The sequence below is a fragment of the Phocoena sinus genome, chromosome 7 (genome assembly GCF_008692025.1).
Source record: "Phocoena sinus isolate mPhoSin1 chromosome 7, mPhoSin1.pri, whole genome shotgun sequence".
In the NCBI taxonomy this organism is placed as follows: domain Eukaryota; kingdom Metazoa; phylum Chordata; class Mammalia; order Artiodactyla; family Phocoenidae; genus Phocoena; species Phocoena sinus.
The window spans coordinates 94733682-94746918 of NC_045769.1; the positions used below are offsets into that span (position 1 = coordinate 94733682).

The 13237-nt window shown below is 35.2% G+C and overlaps 1 protein-coding gene across 3 annotated transcripts in view; it reads left to right on the plus strand.

Annotated features, from left to right (window-relative positions):
• Positions 1–1067, plus strand: part of DARS1 (aspartyl-tRNA synthetase 1) — a 67703-nt gene extending 66636 nt beyond the window's left edge. For all 3 annotated transcript variants that reach the window (XM_032637822.1, XM_032637821.1, XM_032637823.1), the window contains exon 16: positions 405–1067. In XM_032637822.1, the coding sequence (XP_032493713.1) occupies positions 405–496 (92 nt within the window). In that variant the 3' untranslated portion in view covers positions 497–1067. The remainder of the gene's footprint in view (positions 1–404) is intronic.
• Positions 1068–13237: the final 12170 nt, after the last annotated feature.

Genomic DNA, 13237 nt, shown 5'->3' on the forward strand with positions numbered 1-13237 from the left:
ATCAAATTTCCGTGAACAAGTTTATGACTTTCATCTTACACTGATGGCCTGGACTACATAATTAAAATCTGGTCTCATTTGAAAACATAGTATTAGGCTTATAAAATATTTTTTGTTTGTTTAGATCATAAATTTTGGATATTTACATAGATTTTTGTAGTTCACATTTCACAGAATCCATACAGCTTAAGAATATCTCATTTAGTCCTTCCCACATACAGCATCATCTGTTTCTGAATCAGACCCAAAATATTCCATTTTAAACTCAAAATAATAGAAGTCATTTTTCTTCCTAACAAGGAAAAGCATTTTGTTGATCAGTGATATTATTTTGGTAGTTTTCAATAGGTAAAACCTTGGGAGATTTTCAGAAAATGAATTAATGATTATTTTGTTTTCTCCAGGGTTGGAACGAGTGACTATGCTGTTTTTGGGCTTGCACAATGTTCGTCAGACCTCAATGTTTCCCCGTGACCCCAAACGACTTACTCCTTAAGGAAACTGTTGCTTTCTATTCTTTCCAGTACCTGCTATTAATCAGGCTGTACCTTAGGTACTTAAAATATGCAATAAAATAAATGTCTTATCCAAAGTGCCACAATTACTTTTGGACTAATTCAGTATAGGTTACTTTAAAAGAGAAGATTTTTATAACTTTGGACATGCTTCAGTAGGAAATGGTTGAACATTTTAATGAAAAATTCATATTGTTATGTTAAACGTTCATATATTGCATTACTACAATAAATGTTAACAGCAATTTTAAACAGTTAATATTGTGTAAATTTTCTTTTCTATATTGCAGTGGCTACAATATTAATGTCTTACATTTTCAATATTTGGTCTTATTTTTTTAAATTCTGATGTTGAGGTAAGAATTTTAGGGGAGTATCTGAGATTTTAATGAATGTATAATTGGCATATCATGGAAAATTAGGCAGAAAATATCAATTCTTAAAAATTGTGCTCAGAAATGTAAAGCAGGTGAGAATACTGGTTAGAAAATATACAATATAATACATTGTTAAATAATCTAAACCTGAATTTCAATAAAATTTTAAAGCTAATTATAGTTGTTTCTGTGTAACTTCATGGCAATGTGATTTTATAACTGGTTCTTGGCATTTATAATTTGGGAGAAGAAAAAAAATAGACATCCCGTTTATGTAAATGATTAAAAGCAAATGAAAACTGATATATGCATAACATGTATTAATCAAGAGGTAAATTCAGATGGGTGTAAGGATACAGTTCTTAAAGCTGAAAGCTTCGGTTGCTTTAATAGTTTATTTCACATAGATTAAAAAATACTGCAGAGGGGCTTCCCTGCTGGCGCAGTGGTTGATAGTCCGCCTGCCAATGCAGGGGACACAGGTTCATGTCCCGGTCCGGGAAGATCCCACATGCTGCGGAGTGGCTAGGCCCATGAGCCATGGCCGCTAAGCCTGCGTGTCCGGAGCCTGTGCTCTGCAACGGGAGAGGCTACAACAGTGAGAGGCCCGCATACCACACAAAAAAAAATTTTTTTTTTAAATATTGCAGAATTTTCTGGTTTTGTTTTTAACTGGTACTGGCATTTCGTGAATGTCACTAAAATGCACTCTCCCACTTCCGTCCCAAAATGAAATTTCTGTTTAAGAATTACAGTTAGAAACACTTTTCCTCCAAAGTTTTAAATATGTTGATGCTGATGTTAATTTTATGGTGAACCACACATAATGGTGAGGAACAAAATAATGTAATGCAGATATTTCCTATAGGAAAAGGAAAAATAATACAGAAAAGAGAGGGTCAGAAAGGTAGAACATTACCCTTGGATCATAAATATCTGCCCATTATTTTTTTTATTTTTTAAATTTATTTATTTATTTATGGCTGTGTTGGGTCTTCGTTTCTGTGCGAGGGCTTTCTCTAGTTGCGGCAAGCGGGGGCCACTCTTCATCGCAGTGCGCAGGCCTCTCACTATCGCGGCCTTTCTTGTTGCGGAGCTCAGCCTCCAGACGCGCAGGCTCAGTAATTGTGGCTCACGGGCCTAGTTGCTCTGCGGCATGTGGGATCTTCCCAGACCAGGGCTCGAACCCGTGTCCCCTGCATTGGCAGGCAGACTGTCAACCACTGTGCCACCAGGGCAGCCCTGCCCGTTATTTTTTAAAGTTAATTTATTTCACCATCTAGATTATGAGCTCTTTGAGAGTAGAGACTCAATTTTTATATCTTTCTTTCATAACCTACCAAAGTATCTTGAGTTTGGTAGGCACCCCAGAAGTGTTAAATACATTTAAGCTACACCAAGAATAAAATGAACTATACCTATTTTTTTCTGTATTGCATAATCCCCAAGCCCCAAAATAGTATAATAATGGCGCAGTGGTTGAGAGTCCGCCTGCCGATGCAGGGGATGTGGGTTCGTGCCCCAGTCCGGGAGGATCCCACATGCCGTGGAGTGGCTGGGCCCGTGAGCCGTGGCTGCTGGGCCTGCGCGTCCGGGGCCCGTGCTCCGCAACAGGAGAGGCCACAGCAGTGAGAGGCCTGCGTACCGCAAAAAAAAAAAGAATGAGTCTTGAGTTTGTCAAATACTTTTTCTGTATTTGCTGCAATTTTTTTCCTTTAGTTTTGAATATGACAGATAGTAATACAAATTCCTGATATTTTTCTGGAATAAATACTACTTGATTATGATGTCTTATTTTGTGTATGTACTACTGAATTAGACTTGCTAATATGTACAACAAAATTCATTCCTCTTAAGTGTGTAGTTTGATGTATTTTGGTAATTTTATATAGTCAGGTAACCTCCACCTTAATCAAACTACAGAACATTTCCATTGCCCTAGAAAGCTCCACAGTGCATCTTTATAGTTGCCACCTCTGGCAACAAAGATCTTTTCTAGAGTTTCATATAAATGGAACAATATATAGTCTTTTGTGTTTGACTTCTTTCTTTAAGCATGATGTTTTTGAGATTCATCCATGTTGTTGCATATATTAATAGTGTACTTCTTTTTATTGATCAGTAGTATTCCATAGGATGGATATGCCATAATTTGCTTATCTGTTTACCAGTTGATATACATATAAGTAGCATCCAGATTCTAATCTGTAGTGAATAATGGTGGTATGAACATTTGCTTGCAAGTCTGTGCAGGCCTGTTTTCACTTCTATTAAGTAGATACCTAGGAGTGAAATTTCTGCGAACTATAAGAAGGTATATTTAGCTTTATAAGATACTGCCATACATTTTCCAAAGTAGCTGTAGCATCTTACATTTCTGCCAGTAGTGAATGAGAGTTTAAGCTGCTCCACATCATCACCAACACTTAGAAATGTCAGACTTTTTTTTTTTTTTTTGGCTGCATTGGGTCTTCACTGCTGTGAGTGGGCTCTCTCTAGTTGTGGCGAGCAGGGGCTACTCTTTGTTGTGGTGTACTGGCTTCTCATTGTGGTGGCTTTTCTTGTTGTGCAGCACGGGCTCTAGGCACGCAGGCTTCAGTAGTTGCAGCACGTGGGTGCTAGATTGCGCGAGCTTCAGTAGCGCCGTGCAGGCTCAGTAGTTGTGGCTCGCAGGCTCAGTAGTTGTGGCACACGGGCTTAGTTGCTTCGTGGCATGTGGGATCTTCCTGGACCAGGGATCAAACCCATGTCCCTGCATTGGCAGGTGGATTCTTAACCGCTGCGCCATGAGGGAAGTCCCAGAAATGTCAGTCTTTTTACTTAAGCTATTTTAGTGGTTGTATAGTAGTATCTCATTGTGGCTTTAATTTTCATTTCCCTTGTGATTAATGATGTTGAGCATCTTTTCATGTCCTTATTGGCCATTTGTATATCTTCTTTGGTGAACTGTCTTCATATCTTTTGCTCATTTCTTTTATTGGGTTGATTGTCTTCTACTTGATAAGGGCTCTTTATATATTCTGAATGTAAGTGCTTTGTCAAATATGTTTGGCAACTAGCTTCTCCCAGTCTGAAGCTTGCCTTTTCTTTTTTTCCTTAGTTTCCTTTCAAAGAGCAGAAGTTTTTGATTTTATAGTTGTGCTCCTGTGGTCTATTTAAGAAATCTCTAACCCAATGTCACGTGTATTTTTTGTTATGTTTTCTTCTATAATTTTAGTAATTTGAGCTCTAACGTTTACATCTGTTTTCCATTTCGAGTTAATTTTTGTCTACGGTATTTGTAAGGGTTAAGGTTCTTACCCCCCCACCCCTTCATGTAGATATTTAGTTGATCCAGACCATTTGTTGAAAAGACTATCCTTTCCCTGTTGAATTAACTTGGCACCTTTGTGGAAAAGAGTTAACCATATAAATATGGGTCTATTTCTAAACTCTGTTCTATTCCATTGATCTGTGGGTCCGTGCTTGCACCAAAACCACAGTGTCTTGATTTTTGCAGTTTTAAATAAATCTTGAAATCAGAGAGTTTAAGTCCACCAGCCTTGTTTCTTTTTCAGGATTATTTTAACTATTCTAAGTCCTGTGCCTTTCCATTTATATTTCTATATCATCAATTTCTTCAGAGAAGCCTGCTGAGGTTTTGATTTGGATGGCACTGACTGTATAGATCAGTTTGGGGAAAATTGCCATCTTAACAGTATTGAGTCTTCCAATCCATGAATATAAAACATTCCAATTTTTTTCAGGTCTTCTTTAATTTCCTTTTGTAATATTTTTTTTTAGTTTTCAGTGTACTAGTTCTGTGTACTAGTTCATCATACCTCTTTGTAAATCTAACCATGTGCTTTTGGAAAGAATGTGTATTCTGTCCTTGTTGAGTGTAGTGATAGAGTGTTTATAAAAAGTATTACTGGGTTTTTTTGTCTAGTTCTTTCAATTGCTGAAATCAGACATGATTTTGGAATTGTCTTATTTCTCCCTGTAACTCTGTAAATGTTTGATTCATGTATTTTGAAGCTTTGTTATTAGGAATATACACTTATATGATTGTTATGTCTTCCTGATTAATTGGCCGTTTTATCTAATGAAATGCCACTTTATAACTCCAGTAATGCTCTCTCGTGAAATCTGTGTTATCTGATAGTAATATAGCCATTCCCATCATCCTGTGGTTATTGTTTACATGGTACATCTTTTTCCATAATTTACCTTCAGCCCACCTCTGTCTTTATATTTAATGAGTTTCTTATAGACAGCATATAGTTGGATCTTGTTTATCCACTCTAACAATCTACATTTTAATTGGAGAGTTTATCTCAAAAGGTTTAATGTAGTTATTTATATGGTTAGATTTGTATCTACCATTTTTTGTTTCCTCCTTTCCTCTTGTTTTTTTTTTATCTATTTTTCCTTTCCTGTCTTTTTTTAAATGACTATTTCAATAGTTTTTAGAATTTCACTTTAGTTTTCCTGTTGGCATTTTAAGTAAACTTATTTCTATTTTTTTTTAGTGACTGCTCTAATAATTATAATATACATTCTTAACATTTACAGTCCACTTAATAGTTGCTAATTTTATATTTAAAGATTTTATATCTATGTTTATATCTGTGTTCTTTTTCATGTTGTTCTCTTTCAATTTGGATATCTATGGCATATCAGTCTCTGATTTTTGAAATAGTTTGTTTAAGAGAGAGTTGTTTTTGTTTTGTTTTGTTTTTTGGCCAGGCCACACGGCTTGCAGGATCTTAGTTCTCCCAACCAGGAATCGAACCCAGGCCCCCTGCATTGGAAGCACAGAGCCCTAACCACTTGACTGCCAGGGAATTCCCAAGACAGAGTTTTATATTTAATGGAATAATGTTCATAGTATTCTCATGGTTTTTAAAAAAATTAATCTTATCTTTTTGTGCCTTTTCTCTCTAACTTTTTAAAATTATTGTCTTATTAGACATTTATCGTTAAAATCTCTTCAGGTGACATTTTAAACTTTTGATTCTATTAATCCTCTCTTTTTTGTATTTTAGTTCATTAATTTCTGCTCTTGTATCATTTTTCTGCTTTCTTTAATTTTTTTTTTTTACACCATTAAATCCTCTTGTTGCCTACAAACAGTTTGCTGTCAGTACCGTATAGTTGTTTTTCCTTTGTAGATAATCTGGCCTCTTTCCTTGGTAGCATCTAACCTGCCTCTTTATCTTTGATATTCTATTAATTCCTTATGATCTGTTTGACAGTTATTCATCTTATTCAGTATTCAGTGTGCCTTTTGTCTAGGACCCTTATCTGTTTTCAATTACGGAAAATTCTCAACAAGTCTCTCTTCAAATACTGCTTCTTCACCCCTTTTCCATTTTTTTTTTTTTTTTTGAAACTCTAAATAGCTAAATTTGGGCCTCTAACCATTCTATTGTCTCATATTTTTCATCTTTGTCTCTATTCTGTGTATGGATGAATTCCTTGGTCCTGTCTTCTGAAGTATTTAATTATTCTTCAAATATGCCTTGTCTAAAATTAACCTCATTTGTTGTATTTTTTTATTTCAATGACTATATTTTTTACGTCTAAAGTTTCTAATTAGTTTTTATCTCATTTATGTCTATTTTTGTTCATACATTCTTTGGTGACAGTTATGCCATCATTTGTGTCTTTCAGTTTTTTATTACATTGTACTACAAAATATTTTTGCCTGTATCTAATTTTGTTTTTGTCTCTTCTTGACACGTGTTTACATAGAAGGGGTTATCACATGTAAACTCATTGGACCATCTTGAGGAAGGTGACTATAATATGAAAGAAGAAAATAATGCTTAAACAATGAGTAGATGCTATCTCCTAGCACAGTAGTTTTTGTACTAAGTTGTTACCAGTTGACATTTGCGGTGGCTGAGTGTAGCAGGCTCCACAGGAAGTTCTGTCTAGCTGTTGCATGGAGCACAAAGCATTCTGCTAGAGTAGAGTCAAATTTGTAATGAGGCTTTTGTCATAGACCCATCTCTTGTATTACATGACTTCCTGCATTTCAGATTTCTTTTTCTCTTTAACTTATAGTAACAGTACTTTCTGAAGTCAAACTTTGTTAACTCAAGCTGAAACATGTTTAAGACTTTTAAAAAATATTTTTCCTTTAAGTGACTGTTATATACAGTACATTACTGTATAGATGGATCAGATAGGAATATATTTTTCAGCACAGAAGCTCCTGTAAGCTCTGGAAGGTTTGGGGTTTTTTGTTTGTTTTCATTTTTTACCAGCTTTACTGAGATATAATTGACATATCTGGAAGTATTTAGACCATTACAGTTGTCTTGCCCATGGGTCAGCCTTCTTTTTTAATTAAAATTTTAATTTTTAACTTTTTAATTAATAATTGACTTATAATACTAGATTCAGGTGAACAATGTACTGGCTTTATATTTTTATACATTACAAAATGATCACCAAGATAAGTCTAGTTACCGTCTGTCACTATAAAAAGTTATTATAATATTATTGACTATATCCCGATGCTGTACATTTCATCCCCATGACTTACTTTACAACTGGAAGTTTGTACCTCTTAATCTCCCTCACCTGTTTCACTCATCTCCCCACCCTCTTCCCTCTGGCAACCACCAGTTTGTTCTATCTATGAGTCTGTTTCTGTTTTGTTTGTTCACTTGTTTTGCTTTTTAGATTCCACATATAAGTGAAATCATATGGTATTTGTCTTTCTCTCCACTTATTTCACTTAGCATATCTTCTAGGTACTCATCACGAAGGGCAAGATTTTATTCCTTTTTCTGGCTGAGTAGTATTCCATTTTGTATATATACCAAATATATATACTGGAGGATAAAGAGGTTATATATATATATAAAATGGATAAAGAGGATATATATATATCCTCTTTATCCATTCATCTATTGATGGATGCAGGTTGCTTCCATATCTTATTATAAATAATGCTGCAGTGAACAAGGAGGTGCATCTATCTCTTCAAATTGGTGTTTTTATTTTCTTTGGAAAAATAGCAGTAAAATTGTTGGATAATGTGGTAGTTCTATTTTTAATTTTTTGAGGAACCGCCATACTTTCCATAGTGGCTATATTAGTTTACATTCCTATCAACAGTACACAAGGGTTCCCTTTCCTCCACATCCTCACCAACACTTGTTATTTGTTGTCTTTTTAATAGTAGTCATCTGACAGGTATGAGGTGATATCTCATTTTGGTTTTGATTTGTATTTCCCTGCTGATTAGCGATGTTGAGCATCTTTCCATGTGTCTGTTGGCCATCTGTATATCTTTCTTAGAAAAATGTCTATTCAGATCCTCTGCCCATTTTTTAATTGGGTTTCTTTTTTTGATATTGAGTTGTATGAGTTCTTGGTATATTTTAGATATTAACCCCTTATCAGATAAATTGTTTGCAAATATCTTCTCCCATTCAGTAGATGGCATTTCCATTTTGTTAATAGTTTCCTATTCTGTGCAATACTTTTTAGTTTGATGTAGTCCCATCTGTTTATTTTTCTTTCCCTTGCCTGAGGAGACATATCAAAATAATATTGCTAAGGTCAATGTAAAAGAGCAGACTGCCTATGTTTTCTTCTAGGAGTTATGGATTCAGGTCTTGCATTTAAGTCTTTAATCCATTTTGAGTTTATTTTTGCATATGGTGTGAGAAAGTAATCCAGTTTGATTCTTCTGGATGTAGCTGTCTAGTTTTCCAACCACCATTTATTGAAGAGGCTGTCTTTTCCCCATTGTATGTTCTGGCCTCCTTTGTTATAAATTAATTGACCATGTAAGTGTGGATTTATTTCTGAATTCTCTGTTCATTCCATTGATCTATGTATCTGTTTTCATGCCAGTGCCATACTGTTTTGATAATGTTGCTTTGTAGTATAGTTTGAAATCAGGATGCATGATAACTCCACCTCTTAAGATTCTTTTGGCTATTCAGGTCTTTTGTGTTTCCATACACATTTTAGAATTATTTGTTCTAGTTCTGTGAAAAATGCCATTGGTCTTTTGCTAGGGATTGCATTGATTCTGTGGATTTCCTTGAGAAGTATGGTCATTTTAACAATATTAATTATTCCAATCCATGAGCACAGTATATTTTTCCGTTTGTGTAATCTTCAGTTTCTGTCATCAGTTTCTTATAGTGTTCTGAGTACAGGTCTTTTACCTCCTTGGTTAGATTTATTCCTGGGTATTCTATTCTTTTTTTATGCAATTATAGGTAGAATTGTTTTCTTAATTTCTCTTTCTGATAGTTAATTGTTAGCGTGTAAAAATACAACAGATATCGGTATATTAATTTTGTATTCCGCAGCTTTACTGAATTCAATTCTAATAGTTTTTTTGGTGGTGTCTTTAGGATTTTCTATATATAATATTGTGTCATCTGCACACAGTGACAGTTTTACTTCTGTCCTTCTAATTTGAATTCCTTTTATTTCTTTTTCTTATCTGATTGCTATGGCTAGGGCTTCCAGTACTATGTTGAATAAAATTGGTGAAAATGGGCAACCTTGGCTTGTTCCTGATCTTAGAGGAAATGCTTTTTTCACCATTGAATATAATGTTGGCTGTAAGTCTGTCATATATAGCATTATGTTGAGGTATATTCCCTCTACCCACTTCATTAAGTGTTTTTATCATAAATGGATGTTGGATTTTGTCAAAAGCTTTTTTTTTGCTGTTGTAGTCCTGTTTTACTGTGTTGTTGTTTCATTCATATTTTTTATTTTTTCTACTAAATCTTTAAAATGTCTCTAATTTTATTTTTTTATTCTTAGTTATTGTTCTGCACGCCCCCCCCCCCCCACTTTTCTTTCCACACCACATGGCTTGCAGGATATTCACTCCCAGGCCAGGAGTCGGGCCTGGGCTCCTATAGTGGGAGCGCCAAGTCCAAGCCACTGGACTCAGAGAACTTCAGGCCCCAGGGAATATTAATAGGAGTGAGTTCTCCCAGAGGTCCTCTTCTCAGCACCAAGACCTGGCTCCACCCAAGTGCCTGCTAATTCCAGTGCTGGACATCTCAGGCCAAACAACCAGCAAGACAGGAGCCCAGCCCCACCCATCAAAAAAAATGAGACAACAAAAAAATATGTTACAGATGACAGAGCAAGGTAAAAACCTACAAGACCAAATAAATGAAGAGGAAATAGGCAACCTACCTGAAAAAGAATTCAGAGTAATGAGAGTAAAGATGATCCAACATCTCAGAAATAGAATGGAGGCATGGATCAAGAAAATACAAGAAATGTTTAGCAAGGACCTAGAAGAACTAAAGAACAAACAAATAGTGATGACCAACACAATATCTGAAATGAAAAATACACTAGAAGGAATCAATAGCAGAATAACTGAGACAAGAAAGAATAAGTGAGCTGGAAGATAGAATGGTAGAAATAACTGCCAAGGAGCAGAATAAAGAAAAAAAGAAACAGTCTCAGAGACTTCTGGGACAACATTAAACACACCAACACTCGAATGATAGGATCCCAGAAGAAAAAGAGAAAGAGAAAGGGTCTGAGAAAATATTTGAAGAGATTATAGTCAAAACTTCCCTAACATGGGAAAGGAAATAGCCACCCAAGTCCAGGAAGCACAGAGTCCCATACAGGATAAACCTAAGAAGGAACACGCCAAGACATATTAATCAAAGTAACAAAAATTAAATTCAAAGAAAAAATATTAAAAGCAGCAAGGGAAAAGCAAAAAAACAACATACAAGGGAATCCACATGAGATTATCAGCTGATTTTTCAGCAGAAACTGCAGGCCAGAAGGGAGTGGAAGGATATATTTAAAGTGTTGAAAGGGAAAAACCTATAACCAAGATTAATCTACCCAGCAAGGAGGATCTCATTCACATTCGAGGGAGAAATCAAAAGCTTTACTGACAAGCAAAAGTTAAGAGAATTCAGCACCACCAAACCAGCTTTACAATAAATGCTAAGGAATTTCTCTAGGTGGGAAACGCAAGAGAAGAAAAAGACCTACAACAACAAGCCCAAAACAATTAAGAAAATGGTAATAGGAACATGCATATCAATAATTACCTTAAATGTGAATGGATTAAATGCTCCAACCAAAAAAACACCAACCAAAAATACACAGACTGGCTGAATGGGTACAAAAACAAGACCCGTATATATGCTGTCTATAAGAGACCAACTTCAGACCTACAAAAACAAACCTAAAACAATTAAGAAAATGGTAATAGGAACATGCATATCAATAATTACCTTAAATGTGAATGGATTAAATGCTCCAACCAAAAAGACACAGACTGGCTGAATGGATACAAAAACAAGACCCATATATATGCTTTCTATAAGAGACCCACTTCAGACCTAGGGACACATTCAGACTGAAAGTGAGGGGATAGAAAAAGATATTCCATGCAAATGGAAATCAAAAGAAAGCTTGAGTAGCAATACTCATTATCAAATGAAATAGACTTTAAAATAAAGACTGTTATAGACAAGGAAGGACACTACATAATGATCAAGGGATCAATCCAAGAAGATATAACAATTATAAATATTTATGCACCCAACATAGGAACACTTCAATATATAAGGCAAATGCTAACAGCCATAAAAGGGGAAACCAACAGTAACACACTAATAGTAGGGGACTTTTAACACCCCACTTACACCAAAGGACAGATCATCCAGACAGAAAATTAATAAGGAAACACAAGCTTTAAATGACACAATAGACCAGGTAGACTTAATTGATACTTACAGGACATTCCATCCGAAAGCAGAAGAATACACTTTCTTCTCAAGTGCACACGGAACATTCTCCAAGATAGATCACATCTTGTGTCACAAATCAAGCCTCAGTAAATTCAAGAAAATTGAAATCTCATCAAGCATCTTTTCCGACCACAATGCTATGAGATTAGAAATCAGTTACAGGAAAAAAAACTGTAAAAAACACAAATACCTGGAGGGTAAACAATGCACTGCTAAATAACCAAGAGATCACTGAAGAAATCAAAGAGGAAATTAAAAAATACATCGAAACAAGTGACAATGAAATCATGATGACCCAAAACCTATGGAACACAGCAAAAGCAGTTCTAAGAGGGAAGTTTATAGCAATTCAGTCTCACCTCAAGAAAAATCTCAAATAAACAATCTAACCATACACCTAAAGCAACTAGATAAAGAAGAACAAAGAAAACCCAAAGTTAGTAGAAGGAAAGAAATCATAAATATCAGAGCAGAAATAAATGAAAAAGAAATGAAAGAAACAATAGCAAAGATCAATAAAACTAAAAGTTGGTTCTTTGAGAACATAGACAAAATTGATAAACCGTTAGCCAGACTCATCAAGAAAAAAAGGGAAAGAACTCAAATCAATACAATTAGAAATGAAAAAGGAGAAATTACAACTGACACCACAGAATTACAGAGGATGATGAAAGACTACTACAAGCAACTATATGCCAATAAAATGGACAACCTGGAAGAACAAATTCTTGGAAAGGTACAAACTTCCAAGACTGAACCAGGAAGGAAATACAAAATGTAAACAAATCGATCACAAGTAATGAAATTGAAACTGGAATTAAAAACCTTCCAACAAATGTCCAGGACCAGATGGCTTCACAGGTGAATTCTATCAAACATTTAGTGAAGAGCTAACACCTATCCTTCTCAAACTCTTCCAAAAAATTGCAGACGGAGGAACTCTCCCAAACTCGCTCTACAAGACCACCATCACCCTGATACCAAAACCTGGCAAAGATATCACATAAAAAGAAAATTACAGCCCAATATCACTGATGAACATAGATGCAAAAATCCTCAATAAAATAATAGCAAACAGTACCCAACAACACATTAAAAGGATCACACACCATGATCAAGTGGGATTTACCCCAGGGATGCAAGGATTCTTCAATATATGCAAATCAATCAATGTGATACACCATATTAACAAGATGAAGAATAAGCCACATGATCACCTCAATAGAGGCAGAAAAAGCTTTTGAAAAAATTCAACACCGATTTATGATTAAAAAACTCCAGAAAGTGGGCATAGAGGGAAACTACCTCAACATAATAAAGGCCATATACAACAGACCCATAGCAAATATCATTCTCAGTAGTGAAAAACTGAAAGCATTTCCTCTAAGGTCAGGAATAAGACAAGGATGTCCACTTTCACCACTCTTATTCAACATAGTTTTGGAAGTCCTAGCCATGGCAATCAGAGAAGAAAAAGAAATAAAAGGAATCCAAATTGGAAAAGAAGAAGTAAAACTGTCACTGTTTGCAGATGACATGATACTATACATAGAAAATCCTAAAGATGCCACCAGAAAAT